Source organism: Gobio gobio (assembly GCF_949357685.1).
Source record: "Gobio gobio genome assembly, chromosome: 22".
Classification (NCBI taxonomy): domain Eukaryota; kingdom Metazoa; phylum Chordata; class Actinopteri; order Cypriniformes; family Gobionidae; genus Gobio; species Gobio gobio.
Window position 1 is genome coordinate 12205884 of NC_137118.1, and position 20767 is coordinate 12226650.

Sequence of the window (20767 nt, forward strand, 5' to 3'; positions counted from 1 at the left end):
ACCATCTGAGTTCTTCATTTTCTTTTCGCAACATGACCGAACTGATCTTCATAGCCACTAGAGGGCACGATGTAACATATCTGGCAACATCCACAATTCTCTCTTCATGCTTCGCTATGAATTATCTTCACCCAAAACCAATATTTCCATGATTTTGACTCCTCTTTCATTTTCCAAAAGAAAACTGTTTTTACAACCAAAGTCATTGAAATTAATGTTTGTCTATGTGTCTAAGCAAGGTGACATAAGGAGAAAGCATTCCACTTCCCCTGCATATTTTTTTAAAGCTTAAATCTGCAGTTTTCCCCAGCTCAGGAATGCATATCTCAGACTGTCCAGATTTGTAAAACTGACAGGTTTCTGTAAACTCCTCTTGTTAATCTCTATGAATATTTACATAGACCTCTTTGAAAAACCTGAAATATAAGAAAGAGAAGCAAGGAGCTGCTTGTTGTTAGCTTTGTGTGATAGAAGGTTTCTTATTCAAACCATAATGAGGGGAGATGACTGTGGTGGCATGATTTATCTCAACAAGCTGTGTATAATGAGTGATGGCAGCGATTGCATTGGAGTTCTGTTTTCTTTCATATCCACTCTTTTTACCCGATTTTTTAATTAATTTAAAGGACAACTCCGGTGAAAAATGAACCTAGGGGTAATTAGCTCATGGTTACAGAGTAGATCGTTCTCTGGGATGTGTTTTCATGAAAATCGAATGTAAAGAGTTTTATCTCTAAAAACCGATTAGCTTATAACGCTAGTATATGGGGCATAGAATAAGTAAAATTAAATTGCTAGTTAATACCACTAACAAGGCTCAAAATAGCCTCACACTAACACGGTAGCATAATGAGGGTCCCTACATGTAAACCGAAGCATTGAGAACTTTGTAAGTGTACAAATAGTTAAATAAGATGATACTTTATAAAGACAGAATATTACGCGTATACAGACACGAGCCATCTTGGAAAACAGTCTCGACAAGTCGAGCCACGGTTGAATAATCCGCCATCTCTTTAGTGTGTATCCTTTGGAAGCACTAGTCTCTATTGCGTTCAGATTTTTTTTTTTTTTTTTCTCTGTTGCATTCAGTGCTTTCTTCCGGAAACAACGGACCATATGAGATTCCAAGTCACAGTTCATCACTTAGCACTGCGTTCGTGGCTCGACTTGTTGAGACTGTTTTCCAAGATGGCTCCTGTCTGTATACGCATAATGTTCTGTCTTTATAAAGTATCTTCTTATAAAACTGTTTGTACACTAACAAAGTTCTCAATGCTTCGGTTTGCATGTGACCCTCATTATGCTACCGTGTTAGTGTGAGGCTATTTTGAGCCTTGTTAGTGGTATTAAATGTTAACTATGTAGGATTTTTGCAGTAAAATATCCAGAAACCACTAGGCCAGTGTTATATATTTTGTTCAGTTGAGTACTTAGAATATCCCAAATGTTTCCAACTATTTGTAAATCGTGAGAAATTGCTATTTCAACCGAGGAACCGGGACGTGTGGGCTATGCGTGTGAGGGAGTCGCCTGTCGATTGCGTCATATCTGCGTCACCCTCGGTTTCCGGTTTTATTCAGTGAAACACTTTACTCTCACTGCAGTGTGAACAAGTGTCATAGCAGCCGCCGAGCGAACGTCATAACTTCCTTTTCAACACACTTAGATATATCTAATACGATAAACAGAGTTGCGTTACCTCACTCATGACTGGAAAAGAGGAAGTGGCGCCGGCAACCGTGTCATAATAAAAGTCCCGCCGGCGACTATGCCATAATAACAGTCCCGCTCTTCAATCGCTCCTGCGGCCTTGCTCAGCTCCACAACACTCGGTCCTGCTCTGCTTCAGACTACAGTAATGTTAATAATCGCATCCATGAACATGATTTCTGCCCGAGTCCTATCCTGACTGTTTTCCACCGGCTGTGAGGTGAAAACCACATGTCCCAAGATTCTGCGCTCAAACGGGGCGTCATCAAACTACGCCTTTGTTATGAACAGGCGACCTCTAGTGGACGGAAAAGTTACATAGTGTAGCTTTAACTAGCGATTTAATTTTACTTATTCTATGCCCCATATAATAGCGTTATAAGCTAATCTGTTTTTAGAGATAAAACTCTTTACATTCGATTTTCATGAAAACGCATCCCAGAGAACGATCTACTCGGTAACCATGTGTTAATAACCCCTAGGTTCATTTTTCACCGGAGTGTTCCTTTAATGAATAACATGACATGAGTTAATTCCCTTAAAGAAAAGGTTCACACATTGTCATTTGATCACCCTCATTTCATTCCGAACTTGTTTTCTTTCTTCCACTAAACACAAATGGAGATATTCTGAAGAATGTCCAAGCTGTTTTTTTTCTCCATAAATGAAATAGAATGGTGACCAGGAGCTGTCAAGCTCCAAAGTCAACACATTGTGCCATATTTGACATCAATATAAATACCACTGGCTCTTAAATTTTGCAACTGGATATTAGTTTAGGACACAAGTTTGAATCTTCTGAAGCACTTATGAAATTTGAAAGTGGTGGCATAAATCAGTGAAATAATGACAATTAATAATCTAAGTGAATAACTGTTCCTTACACAAAGCTATTGTATACTGCAAAACATGATCAACTATAAAAATGGTACAGTAAAAACCTGTTAATAGGTTGACAGTAAGTTTCTATATACAGTGAAAAACTATTAATAAATCTAACAGGAGATTTCATAGGATAAGTCGTTTTATAATTTTCAGTGAAAAAACATAAATTGGCAGAGTTCCCTATGAGAGCAGCATGAACATTCTTTAAAATATATCCTTTTGTCTTTTACAGAAGAAAGTAAATCATACAGGTTTGGAATGACATTAATAGTGAATAAATGATGATATACTATTAATTGTTTGCCAAGCCTTGTTATAGCCTTGTCGTAGCATAATAATAGCATATAAAGAGCCATTTTTCTAAACCCATGTTCGACTGCCAAATGTAATTGTGAAATATCTGAATATCACAACTTAAAATTCCAGCTTCCCCTCCCCCAGACCTCCCATTCCCAAATGATTCCTCACACAGTTTCTAATTCTGTCCTGTCCCTTTGCCAACAATACATTTTGATGGATTGTTTTTGCTGTGATACTCAAACCCTTGACCTTCCCCCAGGTCTTCAAGCCATTGTTGGCCCACACCACCCTCTCCTCCGCTTCCATCCGTCAGCCAGACCTCACACTCCTCCACCCCCCAGCAAAGTCCCACGTCACCACATTCTTGTGCTGTTGCCTGTCATCACAACGCCAATCACATCCCAGAGAGAGCAAACGCAACCAGACGCCAAGCACAACACAGAGTTAGCAGCATCTAAGGGTTCACATGATACAGTTTGAATGTGTTTTCATTAATACATTTTTTACTTTGCTAACAATGCTTAGCTTTTGATCTTTTATATTGTTCATTATAGTAAATGGTGGTGACTAGATAACTTTATGCCGCCTTCCTTTGAGATCTGCTGTGATCTTTTATGAGATTAATCTTTCTTCTGAAGGTTTTATGCGGATGTTCCCCTGTACAGGCCCCTGTAATGTCGATCGAAAGGACAGAGCTGCAACAGAACACCATAAGGAGGGAATTTTTCAAACAACGTGACTCATTCTCAGACACAGATAGGTTACATGAATGCATTCTCAAGACCGAGGTCACTTGTCCCAATTACAACCAGAAGTGCCTTTTCATCTTAAAGGAATGTTCTGAGTTGAAGTAAAGATGATTGGACCGGATCTGTAACATGTTGTTGAATACAACAGAAAATAACATCAATAACCGAATGAGGAAAAGTGCTATACAAATACAATGGAATTGAATTGAATTAGGGTTTGAACTACAAAAGGTTCAACCTGGCGCTCAGGTAGAGTTAAATAGTCCATAATAGGTGGTCTTGGGGTAGGGAAAAATCCAATGGCACAAAAAAGGCAGGTCCCAGGCACTCAGTCAGACGTAAAAAGTGGAGAAGGAATGAATTAAAAAGCCTTTATTTGGTATGGCTTAAGTAATTTTTTTTTAAAATACAAGAGCAAACATGTTTCAACCAACACATGGTCTTCTTCAGGGCAAAGCCATGTGTTGGTTGAAACATGTTGGCTCTTGTATTTTTAAAACAAAATGACTAAAGCCATACGAAATAAAGGCTTTTTAATTCATTCCTTCTCCACTTTTTACGTCTGACTGAGTGCCTGGGACCTGCCTTTTTTGTGTCATTGGATTAGGGTTTGGTTGACGGTTAGTAGCATGTAATTGTGCATCATTTACTGTTATTACTATGGTAAGTATATGTTACATATGTAACAAGGGCACTGTAAAATAAAAATGTTACCCCCAATTATTAGCTGAATTAGGTCAATTAAAATGTGTGTTTTTTTTTAAATAGGGTGATGGTGTGTGTGTGTGTGTGTGTGTGTGTGTGTGTGTGTGTGTGTGTGTGTGTGTGTGTGTGTGTGTGTGTGTGTGTGTGTGTGTGTGTGTGTGTGTGTGTGTGTGTGTGTGTGTGTGTGTGTGTGTGTGTGTGTGTGTGGGCATGTTTTCGTGAAATATCAGGACACAAATGTGTATAATGACATGGGTATGACATAGGTATAACAAAAAGAGGGTGAAATATGAGGACGTTCCCCATGTCCTCACTTTTCAAAATGCTTATAAATCACACAGAACAAGTTTTTTTTCACAGAAAGTGAACTGCACAGTCTCCTGTGAGGGTTAGGTTTAGGGGCAGGGGCAGTGTAAGGGGATAGAAAATACGGTTTGTACGGTATAAAAACCATTACGCCTATGGAATGTCCTCACATTTCACAAAAACAAACATGTGTGTGTGTGTGTGTGTGTGTGTGTGTGTGTGTGTGTGTGTGTGTGTGTGTGTGTGTGTGTGTGTGTGTGTGTGTGTGTGTGTGTGTGTGTGTGTGTGTGTGTGTGTGTGTGTGTGTGTGTGTGTGTGTGTGTGTGTGTGTGTGTGTGTGTGAAATGTGTGTGTGTGTGTGTGTGTCTGTGTGAAACCAGTGAAATGGTTAAACGAAAGTTTCCTGCTGAGTTTACTGAGCGGGTCGCAGTGATGAGTGTGGGCGGTGGGTGTCTTTTATTCTGTTTGTGTTTCGTGTTTTCTTATTTATGTACATTGTTTGGTCCTTGTGTATACGCATGTTTAAACTTGTTGCAACAAAATTTTCCCATGGGGATAATAAAGTAAACAACAATAACTACAACGAAAAACTTGTCATAGAAACTAATTGAAATAAGTTGAAGTACTAAAATTACTAAAACTAAAACAGAATTACAAAATAAAGCTCCATAGAATATAAAAAACTAATAAAAATGACAAAAGCAGATAACAATAGGAAAATTAAAAATATAAATATAACCGTAAAATAAATAATGTAACAACAATCTAAATTGACCATATACATTTTCTTGCGTGTTCCTAGTGTTATTGTGTAATTTTTATTTCTGTAAAAAAAAGTGGACCCACTTTATATTAGGTGGCCTTAACTACTATGTATTAACATTTTAATTAATAATTTGATACAATGCACTTATTGTGTACATACATGTTTACTTACATTTAAAAAAATACCTGCATGTTATTACATCTGTAATTAATTTCTGTTACATTTGTAATTACACAGTTGACACTTCCCTTACACCTAACCCTACCCTTAAACTTACCCATACCACCACACCTGTCCCTAACCCTACCCGTATCCCACCTCAATATCAGCAAAGGTGTTTTGCAATCAAATTTGAACACAGTAAGTACATTGTACTTATTTTTTGATGTAAGTACATAGTAGTTAAGGCCACCTAATATAAAGTGGGGCCAAAAAAGTTGTTTCCACCAGTATAGAATAAAGAATTATGAGAAAGTTTAAAATAAGAAAATCACAGTAGTGAAAAAATTAATTGCAATTATGCGAAATAAAGTCCAATATCCGAGCAAGTTGCATAAAGTTGCAATTATACCTTTTGGTTTTCATTTTTAAAATAGTTTAAAATAAGAAAATCACAGTAGTGAAAAAATTAATTGCAATTATGCAAAATAAAGTCCAATATCCGAGCAAGTTGCATAAAGTTGCAATTATACCTTTTGGTTTTCATTTTTTGTTAAAACCTGGAAGGCTGCGGTTTTCCATTTTATACAGATTGTTGTCCATTCTCTAGAATGCGAATACAAGGTACTCAATACCGGAACTAACAACATTTGAACTTTTTTAGTAGTTGAGATAATAAAATATGCTAATATTCTAAGGAGACGTAAGGTATGTACACACAACCTCTTGATCTCTGCAAAAGAGCCTCTGGCACTTCCTGATAGCACATGAAGCAACCTTCAGGTCGCACCTAAAACCTGGTAACCAGAGCAGCATGGAGAGCTTCTCTCGAAAGATTCAACCTAGTTTAAACTCAGAGATCAAGCAGAATTAATTTCATTTACAATGGCTCCCACACAGAGTTTGCTTTGCATTTCTTAACTTTCTTTCCTACTTTTGTTGATGCAGCAATCTTCCCTTTGGCCAAAGTCAATGAGGCAGATACTCAGCCCAAAGTGAACATCTGGCTCTAATTAACCCCCCCCCCAATAAAGCGTCACTTTCCCACTCCCTCTACTCTTACCTCAGCATCCCTCCCTCCATACCTCCTCCTCTCTGTGTCATGTGTCCTGTGGCTGCATTTGCATGTGTGGATCTCAGAGCTGAGGAATATGGACCGTTTGGCTGCTGTGTGGAATTTGGGGATTCTTCTATGTCTGAGTTTTGGAGGGGCCTTGTGTCAGACCACCAACTATACCAGGTGCGTGGTAGGGCTGTGGGTGAGGACGAACTAAGTCTACATGTCAAGACAGCTCTTTGCTGCTATAGTCCTTTTTACAAACCCTCATGAGTTTCTACTGCAGGAACTGTTTAAACATGCTATAGCTTTTTAAGAGTTTATGTCTGATAGGGTGTCATTTTTTTACTCTTTAAATGCATGGGGTGTGTGTGTGAATTCCCAGTAGGTTGCAGATGGAGGTACTTTGGGTTAGTGTGTTTTTAGGGTGAATCAGGTCCAGCTTTCCTTTGCAGGGAGCACCATTACTTTTTTTCTGAGGAAAACAGATGGATAATTTGTTAAATAATGACTAGACTGAGTAATCTGACATCCTTAGAATTCTGGAAAACTTGTTATGCTATTTAGGCTGTTGCAGTTAAAGAAATAGTTCAGCCAAGAATTAAATTTATAGTCAACCCATTTGATTTTCTGACTTTGTTAGAGAAATTTTGTAGAATGTTTATGCTCCTGTTTTTCCATACAATGAAAGTAAGTTAGAAAAAAGATTTTTTTTAAAGTACCACAAAAAAACCTGCCGCTTCAGGTTTCAGGATTCATATATATATATATATATATATATATATATATATATATATATATATATATATATGTATATATATATATATTATTTTTTTTTTTTAAAGGCTTTTTTAATTTATATATCCGAGTTGAAAATGCACAGATGAATATTTTCCTAATAAAAAAGTAGATATGCGTCCAATCCAGTGTTTACTTATGCAAAGTTAAGCTAAATTTCAATGTCTATCCTCAATATATATATATATATATATATATATATATATATATATATATATATATATATATATATATATATATATATATATATATATATATATATATATATATATATATATACACACAGGTGCTGGTCATATAATTAGAATATCAACAAAAAGTTTTATTTCACTAATTCCATTCAAAAAGTGAAACTTGTATATTGTATTCATTCATTACACACAAACTGATATATTTCAAATGTTTATTTCTTTTAATTTTGATGATTATAACTGACAACTAAAGGTAAATCCCAAATTCAGTATCTCAGAAAATTTGAATATTGTGAAAAGGTTCAATATTGAAGACACCTGGTGAAACACTCTAATCAGCTAATTAACTCAAAACACCTGCAAAGGCCTTTAAATGGTCTCTCAGTCTAGTTCTGTATAGGCTACACAATCATGGGGAAGACTGCTGACTTGACAGTTATCCAAAAGACGACCATTGACACCTTGCACAAGGAGGGCAAGACACAAAAGGTCATTGCAAAAGAGGCTGGCTGTTCACAGACCTCTGTGTCCAAGCACATAAATAGAGAGGCGAAGGGAAGGAAAAGATGTGGTAGAAAAAAGTGTAGAAGCAATAGGGATAACCGCACCTTGGAGAGGATTGTGAAACAAAACCCATTCAAAAATGTGGGAGAGATTCACAAAGAGTGGACGCAGCTGGAGTCAGTGCTTCAAGAACCACTACGCACAGACGTATGCAAGACATGGGTTTCAGCTGTCGCTTGTGTCTAGCCACTCTTGAACAACAGACAGCGTCAGAAGCGTCTCGCCTGGGCTAAAGACAAAAAGGACTGGACTGCTGCTGAGTGGTGCAAAGTTATGTTCTCTGATGAAAGTCAATTTTGCATTTCCTTTGGAAATCAGGGTCCCAGAGTCTGGAGGAAGAGATGAGAGGCACACAATCCACGTTGCTTGAGGTCCAGTGTAAAGTTTCCACAGTCAGTGATGGTTTGGGGTGCCATGTCATCTGCTGGTGTTGTTCCACTGTGTTTTCTGAGGCCCAAGGTCAACGCAGCCGTATACCAGGAAGTTTTAGAGCACTTCATGCTTCCTGCTGCTGACCAACTAAATGGAGATGCAGATTTCATTTTCCAACAGGACTTGGCACCTGCACACAGTGCCAAAGGAACCAGTACCTGGTTTAAGGACCATGGTATCCCTATTCTTAATTGGCCAGCAAACTCGCCTGACCTTAACCCTAGAAAATCTATGGGGTATTGTGAAGAGGAAGATGCGATATGCCAGACCCAACAATGCAGAAGAGCTGAAGGCCACTATCAGAGCAACCTGGGCTCTCATAACACCTGAGCAGTGCCACAGACTGATCGACTGCATGCCACGCCGCATTGCTGCAGTAATTCAGGCAAAAGGAGCCCCAACTAAGTATTGAGTGCTGTACATGCTCATACTTTTCATGTTCATACTTTTCAGTTGGCCAAGATTTCTAAAAATCCTTTCTTTGTATTGGTCTTAAGTAATATTCTAATTTTCTGAGATACTGAATTTGGGATTTTCCTAAGTTGTCAGTTATAATCATCAAAATCAAAAGAAATAAACATTTGAAATATATCAGTCTGTGAGTAATGAATGAATATAATATACAAGTTTTACTTTTTGAATGGAATTAGTGAAATAAATCAACTTTTTGATGATTTTCTAATTATATGACCAGCACCTGTATATATATATATATATATATATATATATATATATATATATATATATATATATATATATATATATATATATATATATATATATATAAACACATTAACATTTCAGTTAAAATTCTCCCTCTTCTCCATAACATTGGAACAATCAATTATTACATCAAGATCAATTGGACATTTATACTGACAAAATGTACAAAACACATTACTTTCAACTTTTCACATTACTTTCAACAAGAGTTGTAGAGAAGAAAATGGTATATATATATATCTGTCTCAGACGTCTGTGGGAGTAATTGCATAATGACAGTATTTGGACAGTGTTCTGGCTCTGCACCATTACATTAAAAAAAGCTGTGTTTTATTTTGCAGTGTCATAGAGTTTAAGTCCATAAACATATTGCTGTAGACGTCAAAAACATTTCTCAACATTCAAAAGGGATTTTGAGCTGTCAGTGATCTTAGAAATACTGCCTGGGATGTTGTAAACACTGAATAAAAGTGTCTGCCTCTCTGAAACAGCTTTGAAAATATTGCCTGCCAAGCTCATAATTTTAAGTATTTAAAGTACAGTCAAACTGCACTTTAAAAAAAAAAAAAAAGAGAGAGAGAAAGGAGACAATATTTTTAATATAATTGTCAGGATGTAATATATCACTTGTGCATTTTTCTGGCACAGAGGAGTTTTTAAATGAATAAACTTAATTAGGATGATAACATTAAACTTGAAAAGATAAATTTACTCTAAATGCTGAACAAAAAAATGCAAATACATTCTAATAAATGAAATAACTGAGCTGTGCACTAATGAATATTATGCTATTAAAAATGCAGAAATGCTGTACATAAACAATTATTATTATTATTATTAAAAGCCTCCCAGCTTTTAAAACCTGTTTGCTACTTTAGTTTGATGGCTAATTCTTAATAATAATAGTAAGTATTATTATTATTATTATTAAAAGCCTCCTAGCTTTTAAAGCCTGTTTTCTACTTTGATGGCTAATTGTTAATAATAGTAATTATTATTATTATTTAAAGCCTTTTTCTTCTATAGTTTGGTGGCTTATTGAATCAACCGGTGGTCAAATGAACCCTTTTTGTTATGGGACAATTTTGAAGACTTTTTCAAATTGATTTTGTACATTTTTCTGTCAATTATCTGGTTTAAATATGCTTTTCTTAATGAGAAAAATGAAAAAGCTATAAACATTGACTTATTTATGTAGTGAATAATTATATTATCGTAAAACTGATATCTTTAATAGCCTTTGGTTAGCAAAATATTTTCATCTTGGATGCCTGCCATGATTAAATTTTCTAGTTGGTGTACTTCATCTATGTGCATCTGTTTGTACTTTGTGAGATTATGTCTTTTGCAAACTATGTCTTGGTCAAGCTTTTGACTCGCCTTCATGAAATAAACACACTGTGTTTATTGTGCAATATAAACACATTCACATCAGCCTTTTCTTATAGTCACCAGAAATCCCTCTTTTTCACTCTTCCTCGCCCTCTCAGGCCTGTGTTTAACTGTGGCGGTGATCTGGTTGGAGACTCAGGCTTTGTGGGCAGTGAAGGATTCCCATCATTCTACAAACCCAACAGCAAATGTACCTGGTACATCACAGTGAGTTCACTTTGAGTTCACACTCAAGATTCTTCGTCACCCTGGCCATATCCCAGAGTAAAAGCCTTTAAGTATCTCTGTCCCTTTCTACTAGGTTCCAGAAGGCAATGTGGTCATGCTCTCCTTCAGGATTTTTGACCTGGAGGCTGACCCTCTCTGCCGCTACGACTATGTGGATGTGTATAACGGACACTCTAACATGGTGCAGAAGCTCGGCCGTTTCTGCGGAACGTTCCGGCCCGGGGCTCTCATCTCCACATCCAACACCATGATGGTAGAGATGGTATCAGATTCAGGAACAGGAGGGAGAGGGTTCCTGGCTTACTTCAATGGAGGAAAGCCACATGTGGATGGTGAAATCAAATTTTTAAATTTTAAAACATCAAATGTGTTGCGATCAATGTTGGGGGTAATGGATTACAAGTAATGTGCATTAAGTAATCCGATTACTTTTTGTAAATGCATTACTTTATACATTAACACATTAATATTTCAGTTAAAATTCTCCCTCTTCTCCATAACATTGGACCAATCAATGAATACATCATAATCAATTGGACATGTACACTGACAAAATGTTCAAAAGTAACAATGTACAAAACACATTACTTTCAACTTTCAATAAAGGAAGAGTTGTAGAGAAGAGAATATTAACCGTAATGTTAAGAGATCTTTTGTATGGCATTGTAGGAAAAAAATATACTCAAAAGTAATCATTACTTTCCATAAAAAGTAACTAAGTAATGTAATTAGTTACTTTTAAGGGAGTAACACAATATGCATTACTTTTAAAAGTAACTCTCCCCAACACTGCTTGCAATTGACTCTATGCCATTCGTTCAGCTTTTTCATTTTCAGACAAAATACTTGATGCTGGAAATGTGTTGTTTTGACTTCTTTCCTTGAAGTTTTGCATATTAGAAGGTGAATGTCTGCAGCCTCAATGGTCTTTCTTTTCTTTTTCTTTGTGTCAGAGCACCAGTTTTGTGGCGGGAAGCTCACAAAATCTCAGGGCACAATCAAAACTCCCAACTGGCCAGAGAAAAATTATCCACCGGGCATCAGCTGTTCCTGGTTTATAACAGTGGAGCCGGAAATGGTCAGGAAAAAACATAAGTCAGCAGTACAGATCGTTTTAGTTAATATTTCAATAAGTGGCGGCACGCCAGACATTTTTGTGGCCTGTTCATTAAATGATAAGAAATAGGTCTGGTGGGAAATATTGACTTTCTTGACTATTGTGTTATATAATAAATGTTATCCACAATACAAATCATTTTACACTTTACAATAATGTTTAATTTGTTAACATTAGTTAACTACATTAGTTAAAGGCTTACTTCACTTTAAAATGAAAATTACCCCATGATTTACTCACCCTCAAACCATCCTAGGTGTGTATGACTTTCTTCTTTCAGATAAACACAATCAGTTCCATGAGAACAATATTCTGTATGAACGTCTGTATGAAATTATCATATGCTTCATAATCCTAGTTCAACTTTTAAAATAACACATTACTGTCAGGGTTCTGTCACTTCGGTCTAGTTTATTCATGGTTTTGTGACAGAGCCCTGACACTCCTGTGTTGTTTGTCTTGTCTTGTGTGAGCGCGCAGCTTTGAGCATGCTCGAGCTGCGTGCTCTTCTGTCCTTGTGTTTTGTGTGCGGGCGTGGTGTTCGGATCCCAGCACTTCGGTCAAGTTTGGGTTTCAGTTTTGTGTTGGGATTCGGACATTCATGCTCTGCGTGTTTGTTTTCTGTCTCGAGCGCACAGAATGAGCATTCGCTCGTTCTCGTGCGCTCTATCTTGTCATGTGAGCGTGTGCTCTTCTGTCTGTGTGTTCTGTGTAGCACACGGTTCATGTTTACATCGGCCGTGTGCTTTCATGTTATGTTTTGTCTTGTGTTGTGTAGCACGTGGTTGGTGTTTTTCACTGGCTACGTGCTTTTATGTTGTCATGTTTTGTGTGAACATGCAGCTGATGAGTTCTCATTAGCTGCATGTTCATGTCATGTTTGGTGCGAGCACATGTCTTGTTAAGTGTTTCTTTGTGCCATGTGCTCGTGTCTATTGTCTAACCCCGCCCACCTTGTTTCCTGATTATTGGTTCATTTGCCCCACCTGTCTTCCCTCGTTACCCTGTTTGGTTTGTTCCCTATTTAATCTCCTTGTGTTTGCAGTCCAGTGCGGAATCGTCGTCAAATGTACCTCATGTTTTCCTGCTCCAGTCAAGTCAAGTCAAGTCAAGTCAAGTCAAGTCAAGTCAAGTCAAGTCAAGTCAAGTCAAGTCAAGTCAAGTCAAGTCAAGTCAAGTCAAGTCAAGTCAAGTCAAGTCAAGTCAAGTCAAGTCAAGCCTAGCCTAGTCAAGTCTGGTTTTCCCCCTCGGGGTAGTTTGTTTTGTCTTGTTTTATTTTATTTTATTATTATCATTAAAAAGCCCATTATTTCCTCGTTCCTCGCTCCCTGAGTCCTCGCTCCTTTCCCTACAACAACCCTGACAATTACACATTATGTTTAATATCCTGTCACACAAGTTTGAAACTCAAAAAAGTGCATCCATCCATCATAAACGGATTCCACACAGCTCCAGGGAGTTAATAAAGCCCTTCTGACGCGAATCGATGGGTTTTTGTAAGAAAAATATCCATATTTAAACGTTGCGCCAGTTATGCTTTTTCCGCTGAAAAAGTTGAATACAGATGGCGTGAAGTCAGGATATTAATTAATATAACTCTGATTGTGTTCCTCAGAAAGACATATACACCTATGGCTTGAGGGTGAATAAATCATGGGATAATTTTAATTTTAAAGGATTAGTTCACCCCAAAATGAAAATTTCCTGATAATCTACTCACCCCAGTGCCATCCAAGATGTTCATGTCTTTCTTTCTTCAGTCAAAAAGAAATTAAGTATTTTGAAGAAAACGTTCCAGAATTGTTCATCATATAACAGTTTTCAGTTGCAACCAAAACGCTGAAGGTCCAAATCAATGCAGTTTCAAAGCGTTTCGATGAATTCCAGAGGCTCTGCGTGATCCCAGATGAGGAATAGGGTCTTATCTAGCGAAACGATCTGTCATTTTCAAAAAAAATTTTTTAATGAATATACTTTTTAACCTAAATTGTTCATCTTATGCAGCTCTGCGAGGTGCTAAGGATGACGTAATCACGTCGGAACGGTCACGCTAGACGTAGGCAAAAGTACTGCCCTGTGTTTACAAAGCGCTTGTTTGAAGACTAATACAAACGACCTTTAGCAACAAAAAGGTAAAATAACCCTGGAACGTTTTCTTCAAAATACTTAATTTATTTTTGACTGAAGAAAGAAAGACATGAATACCTTGGATGAGATGGGGGTGAGTACATTATCAGGAAATTTTCATTTTGGGGTGAACTAATCCTTAAAGTGAACTAATCCCTTAACATGAACTAACAATGAAAAATACTTCTAAAGAATGAATGTTAATGTCAGCATTTACTAATACATTAATTCTGCTCTATAACTATTATTTAGGCCAAATCGATCTGAGCTAACATGAACAGTTGTATTTTTATTAACTAAAATTGACAAGGATTAGGCCTATTCAAACTGTAGCAAATGTCTTAGTTAATGCGTGAACTAATGCTAGACCTTATTGTAAAGTGTTGGGGTTTTCTTTTTCAGGTGATTGAGGTGAAGTTCGATAAGTTTGATTTGGAGTCTGACACGTACTGCCGCTTCGACTATGTTGCGTTCTTTAACGGAGGAGAGAAAGACGATTCAAGGCGTATTGGAAAATACTGTGGAGACACTTCGCCTCAGTCAGTAATCTCATTCATATCTTTGGCTGTCATTTTATTATAGATATCATATTGATGAAAATGAAACTTACCACACAATTCACATTCATCCGTTTTTGTGTCACATCTACAGGAACATTGTTACCAATAGCAATGTGTTATTGGTGCAGTTTGTATCTGACCTTAGCGTGACTTCAGACGGATTCATGGCGTCATACAACAGCATCCCCCGTGGCCTCCGTACTCCGACTGCAGGTGGCGATGTTGCGTCAGGACCTAGAGTGTCTTCCACACCCACAAAGCCCCGTCTCACTCCAGTCAAACCGGTGAAACCTATTGTCTTGACAACAGAAGATGCAACTACAACCACAATCACAACTACAACCACTACTACAAAGGCTCCGGAACAGTCAAAGCCCAGACCCAAACCCGTTAGACCTGTGAGGCCTCCAGTTCCAGATAGATCCAGACCATGTAAGGAAGAGATAAGAGTAACACATTATGATGGTTATAGTTGATTATAACTTCCTAGGCACTGTTGAATCCATTTTTTTTCAGCCACAGACACAAACCCACTGTGCCCAAAGGCATGTAAGAGAGATGGAACCATTAAGACCAGCTTCTGTGCTAGTGAATTTGGTAAGTAATTTTGCATAACAACCACTAAAATATCATAAAGCACACAGAGGAAAGTTTTACACTACCATTCTAAAGTTTGGGGTCGATAAGGTGTTTAATGTTTTTTTTAATTAAAGTCTCTTATCCTCACAAAGGCTGCATTTATTTGATCACAAATACAGTAAAAAATGGTAGGCTAATATTGTGAAATATATAGTAATTTATTCCTGTGTTGGCAAAGGTTACTCCAGTCTTCAGTCACATGATAAAAGTCTTTACTGTCACATTTGATCAGTTTAATAAAAATGGTAGCATATTTTTTTTTTTTTTTTAAAGAGACAGTTCACCAAAAAATGATATAATATAATATAATATAATGAGGGTTCATAAGTAATTACAGTATTTCATTTTTAAGGGGGGAAACTATCCCTATAAGAGCAATTCTTTATTTCATTCTCTGTTTCTCAGTGATCACCGGTACAATGACAGCATTGACTTCTGGACCTAGAGGAAGTATGCAAGCCACAGTGTCCTTAATTAAGGCATATAAGACTGGTAGTCTTACAATCACCCAAGCTGGAGAAACTATGTCTGTCAAACTTGTGATGCCCTGCAAGAAATGTCCCTTGCTGCGCAGAGGTATATGGCCACATATGCATAGATAAATAAAAACACACCACCGATATGCATTCCTTGGTCTGTATTACTAATTCATTTCTTACAAATCTGCTAATGATCTATTTATTGACAAAACACTTTGTCTTCACTAGGTCAAAACTACATCCTGATGGGTCAGGTGGAGGAGGAAGGCCGTGGTGTTCTCAGTCCCGGTAGTTTCACTGCCCTGTACAAAACTCAACACCACAAGATGTTGGCCAGCATCAATAACCAGCCATGCTGATCGCTCAGACCCATGTTAGCACAAGCAGCCTTCGGTGCAAAGACACTAGATGTAATGCAATGCCTAAGGACAGTGATTAGACCACGGCCCAAAACTATAGCATTGTAACATAATGCTCAGGAAGTTACACGCAAAATTTCTGGACTGCTTTGATTAAACTACGGCGCAATTCAAACAGCTCAGAACTGAATTTTATAAAGCAAGGATATTTTTCATACAATTCAATATATGCACACAGAGATGTCACAAAATATATTTCTAATTTAGGATGTCTTCTAATACAGGATTTATATAACACATTGAGACTGTGTTGTTTTATCGGGATAGGCTTTTTCCTATCACTGAAAGCTGGTTTTGGTCCAGAATACACTATTGACATTGACTTAAACCATGAACACATACTAATCTGATGATGTGGTAGGCTAAAAATAACACTTATCTCTTTCTATTCCTCCTCCCTTCTCTCTTTCTATGTTCAGAGTAGCTTACTACCATACTATTTTGTAGTATGGTTATTTTGCTAATTTATTTTATGCATCGAACACCCAAATTACCTTCTATATTAGCCAAATGTGCTAAATTGTTTTTATTGTTCAAGGTACTGCAGCTCTTATTGTAAAAAAATTACACATTTGAAATATTGGGTCAATACATCCTCAATCCTTCTTCCAAAACGTGTTTTTGTCGTGTTTCACCATGGTAAGCCTGTTATAAGTGTTTATATTTTAGACCTGTCGGGATTGTTTTCTCTGGAAATTACGTACATACGTCACTTACCGTGCGTGTCTCGTCATATAGTTATAGGTAGTGTATACTGTGCAAAAAGCAGTACCCCAGTATTAAATATCTGTTTTCTCTCAAAATAAAATCATGGGTTTATAGCGTCATCTAGTGTCCGACATTTTTACAAAGGCTCAGGACTGAAAAAACTCTGAAAAAAGAGAGCAATTCGTTGCTGCAGCTCTGCATAAAAATACCACTAACTTGTCAGCTTCATACAAAAGTGTTTGATCTGTAAGATTTTTAGTGTTTTTAGAAGAAGTCTCTTAAGCTCACCAAGGCTGCATTTATTTTGTTTAAAAAAAACACAGTAATATTGTGAAATATTATTAAAATGTAAAATAACTGTTTTCTATTTGAATATATTTTAAATCGTAATTTATTTCTGTGATGCAAAGCTGAATTTTCAGCATTATTAGCTTACTCCAGTCTTTAGAGTCACATGATCCTTCAGAAATCATTCAAATATGATGATTTGCTCCTCAATTAACATTTATGATTATCAATGTTGAAAACAGTTGTGTAAAACATTATTTTCAGGATTCTTTGATAAATAGAAAATTCAAAAGAACAGCATTTATTTTAAATAGAATCTTTTGTAACATTATAATAGTCTTTACTGTCACTTTTGATCAATTTAATGCATCCTTGCTGAATAAATGTATCATTTTTTAAGTTAAAAAAAATACATATTTCTGACCCAAAACTGTTGAATGTTGCAAAAGCTTTGTATTTCCGATAAATACTGTTCCTTTGAACTTTCTATTCATAATCCTAAACCTTAAAATAAATGTCTTACACAACTGTTTTCAACATTGATAATTAATCCTAAATGTTTATTGAGCAGCAAATCATCATATTAGATCATGTGACTGAAAATTCAGCTTTGCATCACATACATTTATTAAGTTTTCATTCAAATAGAAAACAGTTATTTTTACATTTTAATAATATTTCACAATATTATTATTATTTTTTTTTTGTATTTTTAATAAAATAAATGCAGCCTTGGTGAGCATAAGAAACTTCTTCTAAAACACAAAAAATCTTACAGATCAAAAACTTTTGAACGGTGGTGTAGGCCTATATGCATCATGCAATCATAAAAAACATAAGCTCTTAAAGGCCTGTATCATAACAACATCAGACGCGAGACATCCATCAACGTCACTTAGGCCTACTTAAAGCGGATAATGACTTGCAAAGGCACAATGAAGCTAATTCTCGTCCTATGTCTGGCAACCTGGGAATTTATATCCTGTCTGACCTCTCTGCGTCCTCCCTGACAACAAAGAGCCACTCTGCCATCTCTTATCTGAACTCTGGGTAATGGTTTTGTGTTTACACTGTGAAATTAAATGTTGGATGTTGCATGACAGTAAATCTCTACCCAGCCAGATAAGTTTAATGTTTATCCCAGGATTATGAAGAGAACATTTTAGAAGCGGCAAAACATCCACAACATTATTAGTCTTGAGTACATACATACATTGCAAATTACAGTAGAGGATGAAACCAGCAATATGTTTTTTATGAAAGATAGGATGCAATAACAAACAATTAAAGAGTAAAGTTCAAATTATTATTATTATTAAAACACACACGCACACAGACACGCACACAGACTTTAATATGTAACCTGTTGTTCATTTCTGAGGACTTTTATTTTGACGCATTGACCTGAAATAATCTTACTGTAAGTTAAAAGTTAATAGGCTTACACACAGTCACTATTTTATGGCCGATTTAGTCCTTTGCATATCTACGTATGTAGCAAAACACCCTCAGACTCGAAAATTAAATGGAGGAATCTCACAAAGTCTGTCAAACTGTTATTTCAAATGTTTGTTTGCACACTCTTTTGAATTTTTTTTATCTAGTTAGATCTGGCTAAACTGCACAGTTAAAGGTACACAATGTAATTGCTTCTGTTCAAAATTAACAAAATGTAAATAACGAGTCAATGCATTATTCATCTTCCAACATGTGGTTTTGCCTTACACTGGTTCACTGTGGTAGCCTATTATAAGTGTTTATATTTTCCTGTCGGGATGGTTTTCTTGGGAAATTATAGGTCACTCTCCCGTCCGTGTCTCCTCATTTTTGTAAAAAGAGAAAAGTTGCTCCTACTTTGTGGCATAGGTTAGTTGTCATAATGAGTAACAAAGGTTGACATGGAACATACTTACTACAAGACCCACCCACTTTTTACGATCAATGATATTGGACCCACTCACTTTTATCGTCTCTAATTCAGCACATGTCTGTTTACCTACCCCTAACCGATAAACACATTATTAAACACATGTTTTCTTTATTTCCACTTTTCTAATATTTTCTTCATTTTTATTGAAAATAAATGCCTTTCCGATTTGATATGTGATGGGGAAAGGGAGTAGAGTGAGTTCGGCAAAAGGCGGATTTGTTGAACCTCGGGTCGATTTGCGACAAAACTTGATGCCATGCGTCTTACCCCTACACTATAGCCAATCTCAATGTCCAATGGTCCAACCAGATGTTTAGCAAACAAGGCAAACAGGTGTATTTGTTTTTGATGTAAACCCACATTTTTTTTTGCTTCCTACGCCCATGTATAGGCCTATATATATATATATATATATACAAACACAAGACAAATATTATTATTAGGGCTGTCAAAATTAGCACGTTAACGCATATGAATTTTTTTTTTCAGTTTAACTAAAAAAAAAAATTATCACAGCATCTTTTTTTTCTGCCATCATTTGGCTAGCATTACATTATGATCATGCCCTTATTCATGCAAATTGCTTTTAAACATTCAAGCACGAGAAGCCAAACAAGAATGTGCTGTCTGTGAATGTCCTGACTATGTGACACACACCACTCACAGAAAGACGCGCGCTTGAACAACAACACACAGAATTATGCCAAAATGTCAGCTTCGTTGAGTATCCTCATAAGAGCAGTCTTAAATTAGTTAATCCATCCATCCATCCATCTTCTTCCGCTTATCCGGGGCCGGGTCGCGGGGGCAGCAGTCTAAGCAGAGATGCCCAGACTTCCCTCTCCCTAGACACTTCCTCTAGCTCTTCCGGGGGGACACCGAGGCGTTCCAAGGCCAGCCGGGAGACATAGTCGATTATAGACGATTAATTAGTTAAATAACGTCTTAAATTAACTTAAAGAGTTGAATGAGAAAATGAGATTCGCATGACAGTCAGATCTGCGTCATGATCGGCAGCGGCAGATCTTAAAGTGACAGCAGCCTAATAAACCAGTTGCTGTCATGTCATTAATGTTAATCAAAGAACAAAGGTAACAGAGAAAATTGTAGCTTTAATAAGGATTAGTCTATGTTTCATTTATTATTTATGCAGGCTGGACTGTTTGATAAAAAATCTATTTCATAGAGGCATCAGCTGTATTAGTAGTGATACTGGCATTCATTCATAAAAAGATGCCATTACAACAAATATTTAAAATATACTGTCTTTAATTTGTTCCTAAATTAATTGTAATTATTCGTGATTAAAAATGTTTAAATGTAAAAAAAATTCAAATGTGCGATTTCGCAATTTTTTAATCGATCGACAGCACTAATTATCTAATATATATACAGTATATATATATATATATATATATATATATATATATATATATATATATATATATATATATATATATATATATATATGGTTATACAAAGTAAACATTTTGCAGATCATTTAATTTAGTAGGCCTACATTTTAAAATCAC

The 20767-nt window shown here is 36.4% G+C and overlaps 1 protein-coding gene across 1 annotated transcript; it reads left to right on the plus strand.

Moving 5' to 3' along the window:
• Nucleotides 1-6677: 6677 nt before the first annotated feature.
• Nucleotides 6678-19328, plus strand: pcolcea (procollagen C-endopeptidase enhancer a). The gene is made up of 9 exons (XM_079804738.1): nucleotides 6678-6823; nucleotides 10839-10947; nucleotides 11042-11300; nucleotides 11922-12046; nucleotides 14615-14751; nucleotides 14864-15204; nucleotides 15289-15369; nucleotides 15817-15987; nucleotides 16119-19328. The coding sequence occupies exons 1-9, from the start codon at nucleotides 6735-6737 to the stop codon at nucleotides 16247-16249; spliced, it is 1443 nt and encodes a 480-aa protein (XP_079660864.1). The 5' UTR covers nucleotides 6678-6734; the 3' UTR covers nucleotides 16250-19328.
• Nucleotides 19329-20767: the final 1439 nt, after the last annotated feature.

Coding starts and splice junctions, on each gene's coding strand:
- pcolcea (XM_079804738.1), top strand. CDS start 6,735: ATGGACCGTTTGGCTGCTGTGTGGAATTTGGGGATTCTTCTATGTCTG. Junction 10,948..11,041: donor AATGTACCTGGTACATCACA/GTGAGTTCACTT, acceptor CCTTTCTACTAG/GTTCCAGAAGGCAATGTGGT. Junction 11,301..11,921: donor AGGAAAGCCACATGTGGATG/GTGAAATCAAAT, acceptor TCTTTGTGTCAG/AGCACCAGTTTTGTGGCGGG.